This window comes from Anomaloglossus baeobatrachus, chromosome 5 (genome assembly GCF_048569485.1).
Source record: "Anomaloglossus baeobatrachus isolate aAnoBae1 chromosome 5, aAnoBae1.hap1, whole genome shotgun sequence".
In the NCBI taxonomy this organism is placed as follows: Eukaryota; Metazoa; Chordata; class Amphibia; order Anura; family Aromobatidae; genus Anomaloglossus; species Anomaloglossus baeobatrachus.
This window is the reverse complement of record NC_134357.1, coordinates 327,299,450-327,324,153: the sequence shown is the minus strand read 5'-3', so window position 1 is coordinate 327,324,153 and position 24,704 is coordinate 327,299,450. Positions and strand designations below refer to the sequence as shown.

The 24,704-nt window shown below is 41.9% G+C and overlaps 1 protein-coding gene across 1 annotated transcript in view; it reads left to right on the top strand.

The window, feature by feature from the left end:
• The window catches only part of LOC142310063 (uncharacterized), a 42,564-nt gene extending 18,144 nt beyond the window's left edge, over positions 1–24,420 (top strand). The window contains exons 7-16 of the mRNA XM_075347534.1: positions 4,887–4,947; positions 6,745–6,830; positions 8,139–8,279; positions 9,875–9,919; positions 11,903–12,046; positions 15,691–15,755; positions 17,914–17,974; positions 22,008–22,071; positions 23,227–23,303; positions 24,213–24,420. Coding sequence (XP_075203649.1) covers positions 4,887–4,947; positions 6,745–6,830; positions 8,139–8,279; positions 9,875–9,919; positions 11,903–12,046; positions 15,691–15,755; positions 17,914–17,974; positions 22,008–22,071; positions 23,227–23,303; positions 24,213–24,236 — 768 coding nt within the window. The 3' untranslated portion in view covers positions 24,237–24,420. The remainder of the gene's footprint in view (positions 1–4,886; positions 4,948–6,744; positions 6,831–8,138; positions 8,280–9,874; positions 9,920–11,902; positions 12,047–15,690; positions 15,756–17,913; positions 17,975–22,007; positions 22,072–23,226; positions 23,304–24,212) is intronic.
• Positions 24,421–24,704: the final 284 nt, after the last annotated feature.

The following is a 24,704-nucleotide window of genomic DNA, read 5'->3' as shown; positions in this document are numbered from 1 at the left end:
TATCGTGAGTCACATTAAGCTGCGGGGAAACCAGGAGAGGTAAGTACAGATTTATTTTTAATGAGTACATGCTCGCCAGAGGATTATGGGGGAGGAGGGGGGTGCATTATAGTCTATGGCGAGTTGTGAGGCTGCATTATGCTATGTGGAAGGCTGTGAGGCTGCATTATACTATATGGAGGGCTGTGAGGCAGTATTATACTATATGGAGGATAATGGGGGTGCATTATTATAATTGGATGACTATGGGGGACTATGGGATGCATTATAATATATAAATGACTATGAGGGTACATTGTGATATATGGAGGAATATGGGGATGCGTTATAATAATTGGATGACTATGGTGGTGGGAGGGGAAGACCATATATACCAGGATAAGGGACATATATACACGGGGCCCATACATATGATCTGACCAACATGTGTGCGCGCGGAGTGTGACAGGTGGGGGAGTGCCCAGGTCTACATTTCACACTGTGGCTCACCAGACTCTAGTTACGCCACTGATAATTAGGAAGCGATACAAAAAAAGTGTTTTATAGATGTGTGCAGATGTCAGATCTATTTACATCTAAAAATGCCAGGATTTGTTAACAGAAATAGAAAAAAAGTCTTAACTGCGAGAATTGTGACACCACAACGCCACAGACACATGCATATAGAGGCTAATGAATATGTTGTATGTAGTCACCAAACTAGTAAAAAAATATCAATTGTGGTCACAAAAAAAAATACACACACACACACACACACACACATGCACAGACACTCACACACAGACACACACACACACAGACACACACACACACAGACACACACACATGCACAGACACACACACACATGCACAGACACACACACATGCACAGACACACACACACACATGCACAGACACTCACACACACAGACACACACACACACACACACACACAGACACACACACACATGCACAGACACACACACACACACACACATGCACAGACACTCACACACACACACACACACACACACAGACACACACAGACACACACACACACACACACACATGCACAGACACTCACACACACAGACACACACACACACACACACACACACACACACACACACACATACACACAGACACACACCAGCTTCCACTAAACATTAAAGGAATGGAGACATGGCTTATTATCAATGATTTTCTCTTATTTATGCCAGAAAGAAAACCTTACAGGGTTAAATGAACATGTCAGCGGTCATCTGTGCTGTGCACACACTGGACACTAACTCTATACAATGATTGAAGCTGTATACACTTCTTTACATATGTTTGGTCTAAAATGCTATTACCCAGCAACTGGTCAGGTCTTTACTGTAGTGGTCCTGAACCCTAATACCTAGAGAAGATGATCATTGTTATCAGCAAACAAGCTGAGCCCCTCTCCTCCTACACATTACCATATGTGCCAGTCGAGGTCAGAAAACTTAATCCTAGCACATCATTCCCTGGTACTCAATTGTGCCCACTGAACTAAGGAAGAACCACTATGTGTGTATAGCTTTAAGTGTCAGCTCCTGCCCAGAGCTTGTGTTTACTTTACTCTTCTCCTTATCTCCTGCTTCCCCCTGAAGCAGAGAAAAAAAAAAAAAAAGCGGCTCTTTATGGCTCGTTCACTTTGATGATTCGGCTCATATCGTTCACTTCAAAGAGCCGGCTCAAAGAATCGGCTCGTTCGCGAACGACACATCACTACTGTAAATCAGAAATCGGTAACACCTTGTGTTGGTTGGCAGTACTGAGGCCGTATAACATGGGAATAGACAAGTTAACATAACTATACTTATAACCCCACATTAGTCATAAAGCAAAGGATATTTTCAGTATAAAGTCCCATGATCTAGAGAACTTGATCAATGAACAAGCGAAGGCTGCCTGATACCCATTTCCAGCCTCCTGTCATGGTGCCTAACTGCCAGAATGAAATCGATGACAAGGCTAATGCTACAGTCTTCTATGGTAACAGGTTTCTGCCCAGTTTTGATGGCAGCTGGCACACCTCACTGAATAGAAAATCTCAGTGTGTGGTGTCTTATTATAGCAAGCTGCGGACGCTGGACTGGTTCACCAAAATGAAAGAAACCTACTTTAGAAGGAAAAAAATAAAAATTAATAGAATGTATATATATATATGTATATAAAGAAAAAGCAGCAAAAAGACATCAATTGTAATTGATAAAGTAGCACAGTTTAAAGTTTAAAGCTTAAACTCCCTACTCTATTCATTACTTAATATGTGATCATTAAAACGAAAAATAAAAAATTAAACTCATTTGAATTAAAAATAATCCTAATTAGGAAAAATTAGGAAATTATATATTGGAAGAAAATTGTCAGGAGTTGTGTAGTACTGATTCTTCATAGTACTATTCATTAAGGACGTGGTGATACCATGTGGGCATTTCTTTTTATTATTAAACTATCAACTTTTCTTTCTAAAAAATTGTGTTTTATGTTAAAATTTTTATAAAACACAAACGTTTTTTTACAATATTATGCTTTGACCTATAGCAGGCCTGGAGAACAGGCCTCTGGTTGTCATAGCAACCATTGGCAACCCGCGATCACGCTAAGCGAGATGATGGAGTTAGGCGGGCTTTAAACGTTGCGACATCGCTAGCAATTGCTCGCGATGTCCAGCGCAATAGCAATCTCCCCCATCGCACATGCAATATGTAGTGATTGCTGCCGTAGCGAACAATATCGCTACGGCAGCTTCACATGCACATACCTGGTCGGCGACGTCGCTGTGACTGCTAAACAATCCCTCCTTCAAGGGAGAGGTGCGTTCGGCGTCACAGCGACGTCACCGCGACGTCACTAATCGGCCGTCCAGTAGAAGCGGAGGGGCGGAGATGAGCGGGACATAACATCCCACCCACCTTCTCCCTTCCGCATTGCCGGCGGGACGCAGGTAAGGAAATGTTTGTCGTTCCTGCGGGTTTACACACAGCGATGTGTGGAGCTGCAGGAACGACAAACAACATCGTACATGCGGCCGCACCGACATTATGAAAATGAACAACGCTACACAGATCAGCGATATTGTTCGCTTTTGTGCTCGTTCATCATTGCAACTAGGATTTACACGTTCCGATGTTGCTACCGGAGCCGGATGTGCGTCACTTACGACGTGACCCCGACGATATATCGGTAGCAATGTCGCAACGTGTAAAGTATCCCTAACAAAGGGAGAATCTGTTACATACAACAGTTACAAGGCTTGGACTGACCCACAGGAGAACCGGTGAATTCCCCGGTGGGCCCCTGTGCAGGCATGGGCCCCCAATTTCAAAATATGAGCAGCAGTTGGCACAATATACTTGGTTCTCTATGTACAGATAAGACAATATCTCATCATTTATTTAACAAACTACTCAGATTACTACTATATAGAAGTTAAAGTAAATTTGGAATGAGGGAAATGTAATATTTGGATGTAGCTAATCAGTCGGACCTGAGTAAATGCTACTGGTGGGCCCAAGGCTCCCCAGTCCTAGACTGGTAGTCAATATAGAAGGAGTTAATTGAGCCACTGCAGACACTAACTTAGTTCCAACTGCAACATCTTTCCTCGCAGGGGGAACTTAACACCATCAAGCAGTAGTAGCCCTGGGATTACAATATTTGGAGGAAGATACGTTGGCTTTCCACGTTGTAATGGACAGTGGCACATCAATTATGATGTTAAAAGCCAGTGACATGATTGGATGTGGTTAAGTTGTTAAATTAAAAATTGTACCTACTCCCAATCTGGTCTCCTCTTCTTTATTTTCCTGGTCAGCACCCAACCGCAGGAATAGAGACTGATGGGGGACCCAGGGCAGGAGTAGATCTATAGGTAGGGGTAGCAGCCGGTGATCCATAGTTGAGTATATGCTACTTTTAAATTGAAAAGGAATGTATCAGCTTCTCTGACTACCCACAATTTCTAATATAGCAGGATCAGTGCAGATTTCTTTAAACTGTACCTCACCAATTGTGCAATGTTTGAAAAGTCAATTGTACCATTATGGAGTCTGTCGATCAAGCCCAGGATCAAGCTATTAGAAGATTAGAGGTGATACTAGTTTCTCTCCATTAGCATGTGTGGCGTTACAGAATGAAAGTTGGTTCTCAGAGCCCACTACTTAATTTCTTGCTGTTCTATCACCATCAGCCATTGATTCCTAGCTAATTTCTATTTATTCTGTACCAACATATAACGGCTCTACTAATCACGGTATAGTGTCACACATTATCACTGCAGCTAAGTAAACATTTCCATTTGGAGGATTTATAAGATGACTATGGGTATACTCACGAGTATAGACCATCGGGTATGTTCACACACTGGTCAAACACATCTGATTTTCAGGTAGAGGATGCTTCAGGAATTTCTGCCTTTTGGGGGCATCTCTTATTAGCAGTTTCCTGTCATTTATCTAAAATCCACAAGACAATTAATAAAACATTTACTTTTTTTAGACGAAAATGTTTACAAAACACTTAAAAAAAAAAAATGCTGGAGCATCTTTTCAACCTTCCCACTGAATTCTATTGCACAGTATGGAGCGTCTTCCTAGTGGAAGATGCCTGAAGAATAGGCAAGTTACTTCTTTTAAATTCTTGGCGTCTTTGAAAGCCTGAAGCATTTAGGACACTCAATATTCTAAACATATGAACAGCAAGTCATTAATCCATTGGAAAAGAAAATAGAAAGATCCTTTTGTTCGTCTTTCTGGCCTTTGTAGTCAAACAATGACAGGAAAAGATGGCGTGTATAACATTTTATTTTCTGATCTGATACGGTATCCAATATGTCTGATACTTCCTGTGTAAACAAAAGGTGTTTCTTAACATTTTAGGTGAAATCTGTTTTTGTCGTAGTCGAAGGGGTCGTAAATACGGCTTACAGTGCAGTCACAGGTAAGTAATAACTCAACTTTTATAAAGACCCATTACACATTCTTGTTGTCAGGGCTATATTTTTAGCCTTCTAGGGGTATCCTACCTTATACATTTACGGCATATTAAATTTAACTCCTTAGTGACTGAGCCAATTATGACCATAATGACCAAGTCCCATTTTTCACATCTGACATGTGTTTATTTAGTGATAGCTCTGAAATGCTTCAGCTTATCCTACTAAACCTGAAACAGTGTTATTTTTAATGGAAAATTGCACTTGGACATTTGGTGATAATTTGTTAAAAAAAAATGCAATTTTCAAACTTTGAATACTTGTAGCCTTAACCACACAAAATCGTTATGTTTCATCTGTTTAATACCATGCATACAGAAGGCAGTAAATCACCAAAACACAAAAAAAAGTATATAGACGTACAACAAGGAGTACTCTTGGTGAACCCAAAGGCCTCGATTCTTCATTCAATTGTTGTAAATTCTTCAAAATGGTGCATATGGGTTGATGAATTTTGAACATGCTCTTTTTTGTCTTTTTCTCGTTTTGCACCTTTTTAGACCAAACAGTTACATGATCCTAATGTTATAATTTATTCTCCACCTGGGCAATAATAAAACTAGACAGATTTTCTACTCCACTGGGATACTGGAGTATAATTGTACAATAAATGTTGCAACATTTAGTAAAGTAAAAAATGATGAATTAGGCTAAAACATCTGGATAATACACACTGTCCACATTGTTGAACAAAAAGAAAACAGATGAAACCTACTAATGTTAATGTAAAATGGCACAAGTTAAATAATATAAAAGTGCACACGTAAAAGTCATTATTAAAGCCATTTTTACTCCAAAAAGAAGCGTAACGAAAAATAAAAATCAGGGCCATGAACTCAAATAGTGAAGCAAATTTAAAAAAGACAGAGATTTGACTAGGTGCGACCCCTTATGCCAGGCATTCAGAATTTTTAAAAGTATAATTAAAAGTATATTCAGCGTAAAGATGGTGAAACATAAAAGTATGGATTTTGCAGCATTTTTAACATTAGTTCATGGGTTAATTTTAATACCTTTTCTTGATATTCATATGCATTTGATTGGTGGACGCTGAAAACCATATGAAAAATCCCATAGTATATGGCTAGTGTCAGACGACAGTATAAAAAAATAGATCTGATTTTCATTCAGAAAAGTGGGATGACTTGTCATCCTCATGCTGTCTGTATACAATCCATTTTTTTTACCATAGCATCTCTTAATCATTTACAGGACCATTTACAGTTTCCTATAGTACAGAACTCCAATGTATTCGTAAGAATCAGATGCTATACTGTGGCATCCGATATTTTTTCTCACACCCATAGACTTGAATGGGGGAGTTTCATCCAATTTCAAATTCAAATCACAACATGTTGTGATTTTTGCCACAGACTTATTCTGTCAGTGAAAAAAAATCGATCATCTGCACTTCCCCATTGAAAATGGCACACGTCGGACTTATATACTTGTGTGAACAAGCCCTAAAGAGCTCCTTCATTGTGTGCACCAGGATATTCTACGACATACAGGGCATCTCCCACCCAAATGACCAGATCACTGTGGAACAGATCACCACATACACATGATGGTCGAGCATTGACAACACTAGTAAATTGTTTATTCAGTTATCAGACGATAGTTTTCTTATCGGTAATGCTAAGACAGGCAGTAATAAATGGAAAATGCTGAACTCCAACAGGTATGCATTACAAGAAAAGTAAAGAAACCAAAGTTAACCTCTTCTTTGATTTTTTTTGCAGCCGTTTTCCAACTTAATGGAGTATCATGCAGCTACTACCACCAGTCGGTAACACCGTCTACTAATTATGTTATTTACTCCTATTCCGTAAGTTAATCTTCATGTCTATTCCATTTACAATTTGTTTCCTAAATCATTGCTCACATTTACCTATGACCCATTCCGCAACAATGTTTTACGTTACAGGCCTGTGCTTCATTGATTACCTTTAGCAATTTATCATTTAAAAAGTAGACTGAAAAGTAGAAGATATTGAGATGTATTTATTGGCTCTACATCAAGTATGGCTGTGTACTTCATACGTCATTGACTATAGTTGCTTTGCCCCTTAAATGTCCCCTCAAATTAACTAAAGCTTGTGCATCCATCAACTAGAGATGAGCATCGATCTGCGAGGCATCAACTTTAAGTGGAATTTCCTAACATTCACAGGTTCAAAAATTGCCATTTGATCTCCTAAAAAAAAAAAATGTCGGATGTTATTTTACACACTCCTGAAGACTTAAGTGGGCTTTACACACTATGATATCGTTAATGTTTTATCGTCGGGGTCACGTTGTTTGTGACGCACATCCGGCGTCATTAACGATATCGTAGCGTGTAACAGTTATGTGCGATCTAAAACGATCGCAAAAGCAGCAAAACTCGTTTGCCGCGGAGAGGTCGTCCTAAAACAAAAAATCGTTTACCTCTCATTAGCAATGTTGTTCCTCGTTCCTGCGGCAACACACATCGCTGCGTGTGACACCGCAGGAGCGAGGAACATCTCCTTACCTGCCTCCACCGCCAATGCGGAAGGAAGGAGGTGAACGAGATGTTTACGTCCCGCTCATCTCCACCCCTCCGCTTCTATTGGCCGCCTGCCGTATGATGTCACTGTGACGCCGCACAACCCGCCCCCTTAGGAAGGAGGCGGGTCGCCAGCCAGAGTGACATCGCAGGGCAGGTAAGTCCGTGTGACGGGGCAAGCGAGGTTTTGCGACATGGGCAGCGATTTGCCCGTGTCGCACAACCGACGGGGGCGGGTACCATAGCTTGCAATCTCGCTAGCGAGATCGCAGCGTGTAAAGCCCCCTTAAGAGTCTCATGGTGCTAGCCATGGCCTTCACCATATTTCCCTGCAGCTATCACATCACCCGCTCTAGTGCAGTTAATCAGTCTCTCTCATTTTTGGGAAAAATTTGGCAAACCCGGCGAATTCACATTTAAAAAGATCTGCTCATATTTACTGAGAACTTATCCATACATGGCATTCTTCTTCATTCTTTAGTCACCTTTAGTCTACTGAAATCAACCTAAGAGAAGGAAAGAATAATAATTGTTCTGATTCCACAATAAACTGATATCTTTTATTAATATAACATTTTTGATGAAAAAAATGTTTATCTCTTACAGCTCATAGGAGACGACTTTAGCATATCAAATACTAATTATCCAGTCACACCCTCTCAAGGCACTGAAGTTAGTGTTTTCCAAATGGCTGAAAACACTGCAGCAAAACTGATTAGTCTGGCTGCAGCAAATCTGCAAACTAAGGTAATGTCCTATGTATAGGATTTCATATATTTATTTGGATGTTAAAATATAAACATTTCAGATTTTTTAAAACTCTGAAACATGTATTAATTTTGGGCAAGAAATGAAACTGTTAGACATAGATTAACATGTGTCCTTATTAAGAAACATGATATTGTTCTTTTAAGTTCCTTATTCATTGGTTTTCTCAGGTGAGAAATAAAACTGTAAGCTCAAAAGGCAATTTGGAGTGACACATATAATACATTATGTATTAAAGGGATATTCTCACACCACTATTCTCTTGATCTTACTGATCGCTGAGGCCTCAGTGATACCAAGAACGGGCTCTGGATCTCATGAAAGAGGCTCTAAAATCAATGCGGGAAGGGAAAGTGTTAAAAACTGCTCTGCTGTGAAGAAGAAACTGAAGTATCTGCAGCATGTGATCTTTATTTCTACGCGTTTCGGAGGCACAGCTCCTTCATCAGATGTACAGCTGTGATTTTTCACCTGATGAAGGAGCTGGGCCTCCGAATGGCTCGATCCCCACCAGAGTGCGTTAGATCATGCTGCCAAAGTTTGACAGTGCAATCCAACTAGTTAACAGGTGTGGGTGGATCTCCAATCTCTGATCTAGCCATACCCGTTAGCATCACATGTCTGACAATCAGATCAGTAGACATGTGCAGGGAGTAATGCGAACTCATACTGCCATTATTTAGTCTAAGGCCGCCTTCACACATCCATATAAAACACATACGTGAAAAATCTGTACCAATGTCAGTCAGTGTTTTGGATCAGTGTATCATCAATGTGTCATCCATGTGTCTGTTTTTGCATTCATTCATCAGAGTTTTTTTTAGTATGGATAAAGAAAGGATGACATTCTATACTTTACAATGTTAAACACGTACAGCACACAGATGGTACACTGATGTCATCCATGTGCTGCACATATCACAGACCCAAAGAGTTTTATTGGCCATTATCATCCGTTCTGCCATAAAAAAATGGACATGTCACTATGTGTGTTGGAAGGACACATAGTCCATCTAAAAATTGAGCTGCTCTATAGGTTATAATAGCTATGTGTGGTATCTATGAAAAAATGGATGCCACACATACCGGAAACACGGATGTGTGAAGAAGGACAAAAAGTTAAACCGCATTTATAAATCTTCTGCAAGGTGTCAAATCTGCACTGAAAGAGCAAAAACATAATAGACAGGGTAGATGACTATTGAGTATTACGGTGCGGACGCACAGAAGGATAATCATGCAGCATTTCTACCCGTGGGAGCATGACCTCATGCTAATAAAGTTATAGATTTCTTTTGCTGGCGCATTATGTTTCGCCTTGCTGTGTGTCTTCAGGAATCCACTACAGTGACAGCAGTAAGACTGGTAATGATAAAACACACTGATTGTCACTTAGTTTTCCTAGAAACAAATCTCACGAAAAAATGTTGAAAGAGAAAAAACTAATTACAAAATACCATTAATGCTTTACAATACAGTTGCCATTCATTTATTACTACCGTATGTATTGGCACTGTGATAAAATAATACAGTTGATCACCCACCTGAAAGAAATGTGTTTTCTTGGTTTACAGGTCGCCTTAAGCAGCTCAGACTGCACCTCACTGGGTTTGGGCAGTGTAAGTATCTTCACTTTTTTGCCATCTAATTTCCTTACTGGTGTCTCATCAATGATCTGTTACAGAATCTACATGACTTAGGTAAAATAAAACAATGTTTCTTAAAGTACAAGTGCAATACAGCGAAGTAGGTATGCGTTTCCGATCATTGAGGCTGGAGCCACACTTGTGTGAGGATCGCATAGTAATCCTCGACTATACTCCACTCCTGGGGGCCATGAACCTAGAACCTATCTTCTGTATTATCCTGGCACATCTTAAGCCAAGTTTGTTATGGAGTAACTTTCTCTTTTCACTTTGCTATACGTACATCTCTCTCTCTCATTATATATATATATATATATATATATATATATATATATATATATATATATATATATATATATATATATATATATATATATATATATATATATATATATATATATAGCCGGGATGATCTGAAGCACACTTTGGACAATTGTATAAGGACCTATTTTTTTATATCCTATTTTTTATTGCATTTATAATACATTGGTTACATTTTTTTTCCCTTGCAGATTTGGTGCAGATTTTAATACAGAAATAATAGGCAGGATGTCAATTGTTGGGGTGTTCTTTCCTGCGTTTTTTAGCCTAAGACTTCATTAAGAAAAAGCACAGGAAAAAAGCACCAAAAATGGAGGAGGAGTTTTTTGGTGCGTTTTTCTGCCAGAAGGTACAGATTTGATGCAGAACATTTCTACACCAAATCTGCAACATGTGCACATAGCCTACGAGATTCTCTATCTACCTCTTACAATAGAAGCGGCTATTATAGTCTATTTGATTGTCCTGACATGGGCTGTTTAATTGATGTGAATTTGCACTATGGCATTTTTTTCTAATAAGAATATACAGAAACACTATAGCACTTTATGAGAGTATTTTATCATATGTGCATTACCGCATTTGAAGACATGCACATTTATGATATATACTGTGGATCAGGAGCTGTCAGGGAGGGTCAGGTAAGCAGCTCCTTACTACTGTATAGAGATCAGAGCACTAGGAATACTGGCCAGGCTTTTGTGGTCAATCTCCTTGACAGTGAGTTGTAAACAGTTTAACACAAGAGCTATCACAGCACAAAAATCACTGCAGATAGAAAAAGCAAGTCTGCTGCAAACTTACTTATTTCTCTACTATTACAGTTTATTAACACGAGAATAACCCTTTAGGCTAAAGTGGACATAACAAGTGGTGCAAAAAGAACAGATGACAAATTCAGCTCTTCTCTTACTAGATATTTAAAGAGGCTCTCTGAGGAATACTCCAGGTTGGCCACTGTCACCTACTCCAGGCTGCAACCCAATCTAGGCACGCAATAGAATGGGGCTTAAGCCTGAGAAAGCTACACAATGAGATAAGCAGTTGGAGGGAGAAAACCTGCACTGCAGCGATCCTGCTCTGCTGTACCTGTATATAGCAGAGTAGAGAGGCTAACTGAGCTGATTTTTTTCTTTCCTGGTCATATCCGTTTGTAAACCTATCAGGCTGACTGAGCCGATACGTTATACTTATTTATGATGCTACTGTCCAGCCTGAAAGTTTGAGCGACATGTCTCCAGCAGCATTTCTTAAGGTTGCAACCCATTCTAGTGCATCCTTATGTATGCAATGGACTTTGGATATGAGACAATGAGCTATAGGAAACAAAGAGGGCACTAGGGTCTTCTCCAAATAACTGAGATGACATGCAGAGATATCTTGCTCACCTTCTTTGATTATGGTAGTCACAACACGGAACACGTATTGTATATGACAACTGCTGCAGAAAACCCAATAACGACAAGGAAGGAAAGGAAAACATGGTCACTGCGCTGCTGTAGAACCTATGGAACCTCAGGGAGAACATACAGATCCCTTACAGACGTTCTACTTGGTGGGATTTGAACCCGACATCAATGGTTTTGCTTTTTAATTATTGAATAGTTAACTATATTTTAATTTGCTTTTCTACAGTTAGGTGTGACCGCTGGCATTTATCTTAACTTGAACTTTGGAGAACTGACAAGCTGTGTAATTTCAAGTGCTGGAGTCTATGTAACAGCGGCAGTAGGCATTTCTATCCAAGCAAGTGGCACTGTGTATGTCCAAGCTTCAGCTGTAAGTATAAAATATGAAAGCAAACTAATAGAACTTTGCAATGAAAAAAAAAAACTTAACCATTTTTTGTTTTTAAAATTTGTTCATAAGTTTGAGTATCATGATATGCCCAAACACCATGAAAAAAATATATCGTAAGTAAGGCGACATCTAGTGACTCGCCCACCCCAGGGCTATGGGACACCCGGTGCCGGGCCGGACTAGTCCGGGGATCGTCGGTGGTGGCGGGGCCCGGCTCCGTGGCCCTGGTGGGTGTCAGTTAATATGGCTGGTGACTTGGGAGTAATTAAAGTTTATGTTTTCGTGACGCCACCTGTGGTTTGCGGCTATTAAGCTGCCGCTGCTGTATGGGGCCTCCGGGGCTGATGGAATGGCAGCTTGGATGGTCCTGCTCCCCACAGGTGGAGCGATGCCCCGGGGACACTGTTAGTGCTTGTAAGTGTCTATGCAGGCGAAAATAACTGAGGCAACTCCAGAGGGTGCAGTTCCAGGTTTTTACTCACAGTTCTTGTCAAGGCCTGCAGGAGCCTTTGGACTGCTGGGACCACCGTCAGGGACCTCCGCCGATCCCGGGTAGATCTGGGGGTAAATGCCAGTGCACCCCTCTAATTGTGTCCTTTCTCAGCTGACTTCACTGGCCATCAGCTCTGAAGCTATCTGTGGCCCTGGAATCCCTTCGTTCCCTGCTTGGTGTCACCTGGACCCTCCGAGTCCCAGGGTCTTCACCAGGAAGCATCACTTTCTTCTTTCTTTAGCTCCTGCCTGACTGGAGCTCTTCTTCTACTCTCTGTTTTTCTCCTTCTCTGTTGCTTTCTTTCTCTCTTGCGGACACTCTGAACTCACAGAGCTCCTTTCTCTTTCACAGCTACATGCTGGCTCCTCACTCTCTCACTCCCTGAGGTAAACTGAAACTCTGACCTTCCTCTCTGCTCTACACTCTCTGGCTCTTCCCACCCCCCCCCAGTTGCTAAGCTACCACCCTATGGGAGCAGGGATGGGTCTTACGGCCCCTCCCAGCATGCAGCATGGGAGGGTTGCTGCCACTGTCCCTGGTCCCTGTGTGTACCTAACAATGGTGTAGTGCAGATTTGCCTGTGAACTGGCATGTACCCCTTTCCTTACTCAGGATGGGACATCACACCTCTGACTGGGGTGCAATGTCCCTGTGGCGACGGAAGCCTCAGGAGCGCCACACTAGCAATTCAAGTTTTACAACACGCTGTCACCGGCCTCTGAATGGCAGACATCCCCAGGATTAAACATCCAAGTTGATCATCATTAGTAGTGTCAAATAGAAAGATCTCCCATATTTTATCCCCCAAAGTTGTCCCCTTATTGTATATTACAAAAACCATTGACAAAGTAGACGTCACTCTGTCAGCATATGGATGAACTATGTGAATAATTTTTTGATGGCCAACACTTGAATTATTGCTGTCGAAGTGTTAATTTTTCACGTTCAGTTTATTTTATCAGTTAAGTAAAAAAAGACAAGAGTCAACAGATGGACCTGTGCAGAATCCATTGTGGCTATACGTTATACGAGTAGTCAGAATGTCAGTAGCTTAAGTCTATATCACTGAGTGGTTTTTTTTCACATACAACGTTCATCCCATTACCCAGAGAATACTGGAGAGCATCATATTTAGAGTTCAGAAATACACACACTACAATTGGAATAAAAAACACAAATTTTACGCTATTTAAATGCAGGAAAATGTTTTCAAAGTGTATTACATCGAGACACAATTCCTCTATATTTGCGAAAGAGTCCAATTACATTTTTGGTGCTAAGTGTACTATATTGACATGGAGAAGTATCATATTTTTTAGATTATAAGACTCACGTCTTTCCTCTAAATTTTGAAAGAAAGTGTGGGGTGCCTCTTATAGTCCAGTTGTATCTGGCTGTGGATGCAGAGGATGCAGAGAGTGATGCAGTGTAGCGGGTCATAGGAGGGAGGACCAGGTTCACAAGAGGCAGGAGCTGGCACCAGGGCTAATAGTGTGACTGCTATTAAAAAAAAAAATGAACATTCACTGCTCCTCACTCCCATAATATAGCCATCATCTCTGCACTGAAGACATGCAATGAGACATGGGCTAGCTTAAGGGTGTGAGGAACAGTGAATATTCATTCTCTCTAATAGCGGCACATATGATCACCCAGCCGCCGGCTTACTGGAGCTGCTTGGCGATCACATGTGTACGTTATTAATAAAATGGATATTCACTTGTCCCAGTGCTCATAATTCCAGGCATGGGGAGCAGTAAATATTCTGGTAGCTGACGTCAGCATGTGTCTGGGTGTGCATGGCACTGACGTCATGCGCCGCGCTGCTTTCACTCTGAAGTCAGTTGCCACCATCGGAAGATGACACAGCGCACGGGAGAGCGGATGGAAGGTGAGTAGAATTGTTTTTTTTTTATGTGTGCAGCATGATGGGAGGTATATACACCAGGATGGGCCCATGATGGGGGACATAAATACCAGGATAGGGAGCATATACACCAGGATGAGGATGATACACAGTATTCCCAGTTGAGGGATATTTATACCAGAATGAGCCCAGTATGGGAAACATATATACCAGGATGGGGTTCATATATACCAGGATGGGACCAGGATGAGGCCATTTACACGAGAATAGACCCAGGATGGGCATCATATATACCAGGATGGGACAAAGATGGGGAACATACATACCAGGATGGAAGACATATACACCAGAATGGAAGACATACATACCTGGAAGGAGCCAAGGATGGGGGACATTAGTACAGAATTTTGGATCATAACATGGTCATCAGCAGATCCAACCCTATAACAGTGCGCCATGACCAATTATTTTCTTCCTATTTCCCCCCCTCTAAAACCTAGTTACGTCTTATAGTCCAAAAAATACTGTGATTCACACATGAGAATAAAGCGGGCTTTACACGCAACGACATCGCTAACGAGATGTCGTTGGGGTCACGGAATTCGTGACGCACATCCGACCTTGTTAGCTGCATTGCTGCATGTGAAACGTACGAACGACCACTAACAATCAAAAATATTCACCTAAGCGTTGATCATTGACATGTCGTTCAAATCCCAAATATCGTTGCTGGTGCAGGACGCAGGTTGTTCGTCGTTCCTGAGGCAGCACACATCGCTACGTGTGACGCCCCAGGAACGACGAACAACACCGTACCTGCGTACTCCGGCAATGAGGTGGGCGTGACTTTCCTGCGGCTGCTCTCCGCCCCTCCGCTTCAATTGGATGCCTGCCGTGTGACATCGCTGTGACGCTGCACGAACCGCCCCCTTAGAAAAGAGGCAGTTCGCCGGCCACAGCGATGTCGCTAGGCAGGTAAGTATGTGTGACGGGGACTAATGATATTGTGCGCAATTTGCCTGTGACGCACAAACAACGGAGGCGGGTGCAATCGGCAGCAACATCGCTAGGGATGTCGCTGTGTGTAAAGTGGCCTTAAGTCTCTAAGGCAGATCAGATTACATCAAACAAAAGACAAGATCAAGTTTCTTCTCTTGATCCCTCTGGAGTTTGCAAGAAAAAAATCAACAATTATAGAAAAAAGAAATGCTTAATAGTAATATGAAGTGAAAATAACACTCCAATCTTTTTGTTTCCACACAGAGTTTAATGTTAAGCGCACAGGTGAATGTTAATGCTGGATCAATCGGTGTGATCATCGGTGAAAAGTAAGATCATGTGATTTTTAGCAGTAAAGCAAAACTAAACATGTCATGTGAAAAAAGCAACACAGAAAAAATACATGGCCAATATTTTAGCACCACAAGACCCCTATCACCTCCTGAAACTTATTTTTTCCCTTAGTAGAGTTTATCATGACCAAGATATTGATGGCCTCTCTTTAATGGGTTGGTCTGATATTGCGTGTCAGGCACACATCACTCCTCAGCCTCCCTCCAGCTTCCTGGCGCAGGCACTCCTGCTAACAGTTCAAGCCTGCAGCATGACAATGTCATTGGTTTGAGCTGTCAATCGAGCAGATGTGCCTGCCATCAAGCGGTAACCCAAGAGGCTGACGAGTGGTGTGCTCACTGATGGTGGGGCATGAAGTTTTGCCTCTGCAGAATTGGAGGAGAATAGTAGCACTTAAGATGGCGGGGAATTAACTCTCGACTTCAGTGATCCCTACCAGTGCAATGCTTACAAACTAAACAGAAAAGAGCTTATAAGAACGGCGCATGTTCAGCCACTACTGCTACACTGCTATCAATACTCAATTGGTGAGATCATGAGGCCCATAATGATCAATTATATTCAGGTCCCAAAGCCGGCAGGGTATTGAGCTTGAAACCAGAGCTCTGTACAATGTGTACGTCATTCTCAGTTACTGTGTCTCAGCTTCTATTCACTTAAAAGGTATTTGTCACCAGGTTTTTGACAGCTAATCTTAATTCAAAGACAGATCCCCTTTCCAGTGTATACAGGAAGAAGTCAGTCAGTGGTGTGGATGGAGTTATGCTAAAAACAGAGAACACAAGATGACACATAGCTGGAATCGCGGTCTCTGCACAGACATCATGCGGCTCTCAGATTCCATAATGTACTAGGTCCGTCATCTCCCTGATTTTGATGTGGCCTCGCAGGACAAGCCCGCATCTTTTCCTGCTGTGGATTTACAGCGGATTTTCCCGCGGATTTTCCGCGGATTTGCTGCAGAAAATATGTCTAACATTTCTGCAGTCATTCTCCAGCAAAACCTATGGGTATAAAAAATGCTGTGCGCACACTACGTTTTTTTTATACCTGCGGATTTACCCTCAGAATTTCTGCTGCGGAACTAATGTGCATGTCACTTCTTTTCTGCAGGTATCTGCAGTTTTTGCAATAGATAACTGTAAAAAAAACACAGGGACCAACCCACGCAAAAACCGCGGCAAAACCATGGCAAATCGCAGCAAAAACGCGGGTGCGGTTTTACCCCGGTTTTTACCGCGGGTGCAGTATTCTGCCAGAGGGGGTGGATTTTTATTAAGAAAAGTCCATTTTCTAGTGCGCACATACCCTAGGCCCAGTGCCCACACTGTGTAGTTTTGACGCGTATTTTCAGAAATCTGCAGCAAAATCTGCATGTCCCTTGTGAAGCCAACAAAGTCTGTGAGAATTCAGAAGTGCTGTGCCCACGTTGTTTATCTTTCCCTTGCGTATTTGGTGCAGATTTGGTGCAGAAAGAAAGAAATCTGCACCAAATACGCAAGGGAAAAATACTCAACGTGGGCACAGCACTTCTGAATTTTGCTGGCTTCACAATGGACATGCAGATTTTGCTGAAGATTTCTGAAAATCTGCATCAAAATCCGCGTCAAAATACAGAGCGTGGGCACAGAGCCTAAATTTTACCACTCTCGGAAAGTCACAAACAAGATTTTATTTTCAAAAATTTCTGAACTTTTTTCACCACTTCAATAAAACAAGAACTATACATGTTTGATATCTACGTTATTGTACTGGCCTGGAGAATCATACTGCCAGGTCAAATTTATGCTAAAATGAACGCTGTAAATAAAAAAAAATATTGATTGCAGAATTTCACTTTTTTTTTTTGCTATTTCACCACACTTGTCATTTTTTTGCTGCTTACCCATTAATCATATGATAAAATGGATGGGGTCATTAAAGGCAAAAAAAGAGCCCTCAAATTGCTATATCAATGGAAGCAGAAAAAAGTTATGTCTCTTGGTATAAGGGGGAGGAAAAACAATAGCACAAAAAAAAAAATCACCCAGTTCTTAAGGGGTTAAGGTGTTAAACAGGCACTGAATCTGTCTTATGATATATGCACAATATATATGTGACTATACTAGAATGTATACTTTTCTCTCTTTCCAGCATTGCTGCTGGTAATGTACAAGTGACTACTGTGATTCCAGGATGTGGCTGCCTTACTACAGTAAGTATACAAGCTTCTTCCCATCCCATGGGTGATTGTTTATGTGGAGATTTTATTTTTCCTTGCAAGTCTCTACAGCTGATGAATGGGAAAATCAGAAGGGATTCTGTCAGCACAGGATGACTGTTCCATCATGGCGGGGCCAAACATTTAACTACACCTTCCCACCTGCTTGTTTTCCCTTATCTCCACCCTCTTCTGTGATTGACATCTCCGGTTTCACAGAACCAGAGAAGGGCGGGGAACAATGGAAAACAAGCAGGTGGGTAGGTGAATTTAAATGCTTATCCACACTATGATGCCCCAAGTGCCTGTGTGGCTTGAACAGTCATTCTGTGCTGATAGATTCCCTTTAAGCCAGGTTCCCATGATCATGATTAGCAGCATTGTGAAAGCAGCGTATTTCCACACAGTGGATGTACTTGTGCCGTGCCTGCAGCAGTCGAACTGCTCGGATCCGGGGTTGCTGTGGCTCAAGGGTCTGTGGGCCCGGTGGCTTGCGGCCACTCAAATGTAAAGGGGGTATTTACTGGGGATGAATGTTCATGATGCCACCTGCGGGTTACAGTAAAGTGGAGTACCGCCGCTGCCGAAGGGAGTACCGGGGCAGATGGTGTTGGGCAGCCAGGTGTCAGTCCCTCCGCAGGTAGGGAAGGCCCCGGACAGTGGGGATTTGGTAAATGGGTGGCTTGGCCTTGGAAAGCAGGGTGCAGGGGTCAGATTACTCACTGCGGTAGTCGTGGTGCTGGATTAGGTGGAATAAGGAGACACTCACACAGATGGTAAACCAAAGTCTCTAGGCACTGCAGTCTCTACGGGGGGAGCCCGTCCAGGTCCCGCTCCCACCAGTGTCACTTGGTAAGTTCGTAGCCCTGCCTCCGTGCATAAATTGATTGACTGTTGTGGCCCCTCGGCTTGAAGCTTTCGGGGCCCGCTACCCGTGTGCATGGCAGCTGTGCTCTTGGTGGCTTGCACTTGGGATTTCAGTAAGTTGTTTAGTTTGGAGAACCCTATCCCCCACGTTGTGCTGATGCCTTCATTCACTGAGCTCTTGGGGAAAGTTTATCCTCCACAGGTGAATTATCAGGTTACGTGAAGCTACTCCCTGATCTAGGGTCCAGTACCCCGCCGTGCTCAGTACCAGTCAAGTTACTGGACTTCTGGCGCCGACCGTTCTCCAGAACTAGGCTGTTACACCCTCTCCAATACCCTGCGACCAGGTTTCCGACTCCTGCAGTCCCGGACCACCATCTGTAACCCAACTTGTCACCTCCCTGGTAGCTCCAACTCCCTAGCTCCTCACCTTTTGTGGGCTAACTCTCAACTTTTCTAGAGCTTCTGCTCCCAGCTGCTCACTCTTTGGGGGCTCTCACTATTCTGACTAAATCCCTCTCACCAGTTTGCCTGACCCCTAGGTGGAAGGCCCTGCTCCAACCTGACCAACCCACTGGTTTGTCTGCACAGGTCTGGTGTGAGGTGTGGTTGGGATTTGTAGTTCGGGTGTTAGTGACACTGTTGATGGAAACCTGGAACCATGGGGGGTAAGCCCTGCACCCTGGGGGACAGGATGCAGTTCCCTGTAGCACCCTGATGCAGTCAGGGTTGCTACATTCTTCTTTTCTTCGCAGAGTAAACTGACATGCAGAGCAGCTTCCCGAGCCGCAGCATGTCAACTTATGGTTGAGGAGATGCGAGTGTTCTCAGCAGCGCCCTGAACCCTGATTGTGTGCATGGGCCGCTGCGTTCTCCCGTGGAGAACACTCACATCTCCATAGGAGGGCTGATACTGCGTCCAGGACAGTATCTCCGGACGGTGGGAAAAGGCCTGAAGACTGTAAGCACAGAATGACTGTTCAAACGAAGCAAAGCCACCTGACTAAGCTCCATTTGTATCTCCACTACCTTCCTTAATTTATAGTTCTAGCTTTACAGGAGCCAGGGAAGTGAAATAGTGCTGCAGCCCATCAGCGGACACTGGGGTGGGTCACCTGATAGTAAACTAATGGCAGAAGTAAGAGAAGAGTCTGGCATTGTGAGAGGACCTTTGTTCCCTGAGGTGCTAATTTCCAGCCAGAGATGGCTACCTAGGGAATGTTCATACTAATCAATTATGTTCTAAAATAACGACATAAGCCTTCCTATTACATCCCCTATGCGGGTCCTGATGTGATCCGGTGACTACTGGGGCATGACAGCATCATTTCTAGTAGTAATGACTATTTCATTTTTTTTTTTATTTTGTTTAGAAGCTAAATGTCCTTTAATATACCGTAATTTATTTCAATATAGAAAAATATGAAACTTCACAAATCACTTTATTAGGTAATTTGTCTTCATTCCAGTAAATATTGCATGAAAGCGGCTTTCAAAGCCATTGGGGAAACAGTCTATTTGCTGAACATACACATGTGGAGTATACTTGATGGCATGAGAGTGATCTGGGGCAGCAGATTGCTCTTATGAGGAGGACACAAGTGGTGACTAGTGAAGGGCGAGCAGTATCATTCTCGAGCACTCATTATTGGGGTCAAGCAAGTCACACGCTCTCACGGGCTCAACTTGAGTAACGAGCATTATGGAAAGTCAATGATTGGGCAGTTCAGCTCTCCACCTCCATAAAGCCAGCCATGTACAGAGCATTTCCGGGGGAAGGGAGGGCAGGGTGTTGTTTTTGGGGGGTCACACTACATCCAAAAATGTTTTAACCCCCAGTGAAAGCCATTCAGAGACTGCAAATGGCTCTCCCTGAGGTGTCTGCTCACAACATACAGTTACGGGAGTCGGCGCTTTGTATCCATTATTTCACGGACGACACATCTGAGCAATGCTCGATTAATTACTTAGCAGTGCCGAGCATGTTTGCACATCACTAGTGGTGACCCTTTCACTGCCATCATCTGTACTCTAAATAAGTTTGGAGAAAAACAAGCTTTGAAAAACACTTTCTTGCAATTTTTTTACAGAAATAAAGTGATATGCAAAAGTTTCATGGACAAAAATATATTTATTTATTTATCTTTGTTTAGTTACTCTTTAAAAATAAGCAAAAAGTCGGGAACGTTCTGAAAAAAATGAAAAACTCTTATTCCTTGAATTCCCCGCCTCATGTCATGCCCAGTAGTCACTGGATTGCTACAGAAAAAACGTGGCCTCAGGGCTCACATGCCTGGTGGAAAGATAATGGGTGTGATAGGCAAATAATGCATATTTCATTCATTTACAAAAATACTGTATTCTTGGCCTAATATTAAAAAGCCCTGAAAATCCCTTTGCCCCTTTACCTTCCCTGCTGGCCATGAGTAGCCTGATCATTCGTGTTTGAAAAGTTGTCTCATGTAAAAGTTGATCTTAATGGAAGCATTTTACTCTACCTGCACATCTATTGAGACCCTGTACACAGTAATATCATTTTAGGTAGACAGAATTTTTAGGGATCCTCGTCATGCCCAATATTCAGCCCTTGAGTTATGCAACGAGTAACGTCAGGCTCTGTTCCCATATTTAGGCCCCAATTCATTAAAGTGTTTACGACAGAATTCTGGTGTAAAAGCCTCTTAATAATGCGCGATAATGTTGCGCAACTTCCTAACTGTGCAAAAATGTTTCACTTTTGGCATTTACATGCCAGTCTACAGCAATATTGGGCATAGCATGGTTGGAACTGGGCATTGCTGCCTTTACCCATCAAATTCATGAAAAGTGATACCACTTTAGTGCCTAGAGTACATTTCTGGCGGAGGTACAATGCTAGCTGAGAGAAGCTTCTAATTCATTAAGTGGTGTGCACCTACTAAATAATTAGGCCCATCATACCCCAGCTGCCCCATTCATTAAGGCTGGCATGTGCAACGCCAGTGTTAATGAATTGGCCCTTTACAGTATACTGTTGTAACAAACCTTCTTTTTATTTTTTTGCTTAAAATTAGAAAGAGGAGGTTTAAACATAATATTATTAAGCATCAAAAATATAGTTGAAAAAAATGAATGGTGTCTTGCTCAACACCTTTCTAGTTCTTTTTCTTTTAATTCCCAGGTATTGCAAAACTTGGCTTCTGTTATTACCAATAGTGCTGGGACCATACAAGCTGCGCTAAACGGTGAGTATGATAGTTTTTGCTAATGAGATAATATAGATTAAGGAATTTCTGAAGTGTTTGTGACTAGTCAAATATATATAGTGCAACAAGTAGTGATGAATTAGCACTAAAATGACCTGGTGCTTATTACTTGAATCGAGCAGGTCAGGTGCTGGGATGGGCGTAATTCGAGTAATAAGTATAACAGAAGTCAATGGGGAGCGTGAGTATTTTCCCAGAAGACCCCGAAGAGGGCTGGGGAGCAGGAAAATCACTGAATTTGAAAGGGAAAAGGATGTGGAAGACACCTGGACGCATCTGAGTCTCAGGTTGTCGCTGGGAACTAAATAAAGAATTTTAAAAAAAATATGTGGGGTCCTCCCCATTGATGCTAACCTGCCATGGTAAAGCAGACAGATGGGCGCTGGTATTATTAGACTGGGAAAGTCCATGGTTATTTGGCCTTTTCCAGCCTAAAAATACCAGCCTGCAGCTGTTGCAGAATTGGTGCCTAAATGGTATTTTTAGCCTTGTTTAACCTACTAAATAAAAAAAACGATGTGGGGTCTACCCTATTTTTAATAATTAGTCAATGTAAGGCAGACAGCTCTAGGCTGGTATGATCAGGCTGGGAAGGTCCATGGTTATTGGGCCCTTCCCAGCTTAAAAATATCAGCCTGCAGCTGCCTCAGAATTCGCCTCAGAGCCATGAAACATGAGGGGCGGGGACTCAAGAATGGTTCTCGAGCACCTCCAATACTCAGCAGCGGAAAGAGCATTCCCAAGCACCCTGATGATTGATCAATTATCAAGCAGTCGCGTGCACGCGCACTCATCACTAGTAATGTCATATGAAACATCCTTCTTAGTATAAAATACACATTGACGCTCCTTAGCTGCCCATAGCTATCATGTGTAAAGACTAGAAACAACTCCCAAGATAATAGTGGTCATGTGATTTACTCATGTTCTCTTACTTAGTCTTGCATGGACCATGCTAACTGCTGACAATACTAGGTAGGTCTCCAGGTCACTTATCTTGCAGGATTCATGTACTGACAGCAGTTTTGCAGGGTTCATGTAATAAAAAAACCTTATGATCATAATAATAATACCTCTATATTTGATATAATAAACCTTACTGTGGCTAATTCATTAACATGTTATTTATTGCAGTTCATTTTAAAGTAGTTGCACCAATCCCAACAGTTCCTGGATCATCAGGAAGTACAGGAGTCTGTACACCTAACTCTGTAAGTTCTAAATTCTCTATACCTATAATTCAAGTTTAAAGCTATAATTTCAACTATGTGTTTCGTAAAAACACATGCTAATAAACAGAATAACCTAAACATATTGTGAACCTACACTAGAAGATTCGGGAAATGTATTATAGAACTGTTGAGAGACATCAGAATGAGCAGTAGCAGAAATTAGATCACTTTTAGTAATACTGTACATATTTCAACTTTAGGAAACTGATCTAAATGTTGGTTAGTTGACATAAAGCGGAAATTAATTTGCAGGGATTTCCTAAAAAGTCCAGTCCAATTAATAGATCTTGTAAGAAAAGTAAGTTCCACAATTGGATGTGTTAAAAAATGTCCCTGTGCTGAGATAATCCTTTAAATGTGCCCCTGCTATGTCCTGTGTAATAGCTGTGTCTGGACGTGTGGACATTTCCGGCTGATGACGCACACTTCCCAGTAGGTATCAGACATGATGTACTGTTCACAGGTGCACGATTGCCGGCTGATCACACACACTTCCCTGTAGGTATCAGAAATGATGTACTGTTCACAGGTGCACGACTGCCGGCTGATCACACACACTTCCCAGTAGGTATCAGAAATGATGTACTGTTCACAGGTGCACGACTGCCGGTTGATCATGCACACTTCCCAGTAGGCAATAGCACTCCTCACCCCAACAAGAAGGAAAAACAGCTAAAGCTGCCCATATACAAGACTGCGGTCTGCCAGCTATTTCCAACAACTCCACCATAAGCCTGCAGGGATCAACATGAGCTTCAACTCCACTTTTAAAACAGAAAAGATGGATTATGGCAGCTCACGACATACTTGCTTAATGCGTAAAATCTGCTGGTTTGACAATAACCACACACATTTTGTAATCTTATTATCTGCTTTTTGTTTTTACAGGGTTACTGCAGTTGTCCAATTTAGGACTAATCTGTCAAGACCAACATACAAGGATAACCCAGCTCAATAGATTCCAAATGTCATTTCAATCACTTTCCAAACTGTCCTACTTTTTTCATGCTTGCATATGACATTACTAAGTAACTAATCATAAGGCTTGTACACGCTGCTTATCAATCTATTCAACAAATCTTTAATAAACTACTGCAAAGCAAATAACCGTGTTCAATGTTTTTTCTCTTTCAAGAAAAAAAAAACAAATATATGTGACAAAATTCTATGCAAGTCTATTCAAAAGAGCTAAAGGGAATCTGTCACCATTTTTTTTACCTAATCTGAGAGCAGCATAATGTAGAGACAGAGACTCGGATTCCAAGTACACTGAAATTAAACCTTAGATTGTCAGATCGCTTGTGGTATGTAAACCAGTACAACATCATTTCTGCATAGAGTAAAAATCATGGTCTCCTTTGAAGCCTGGCCACAGGCAGG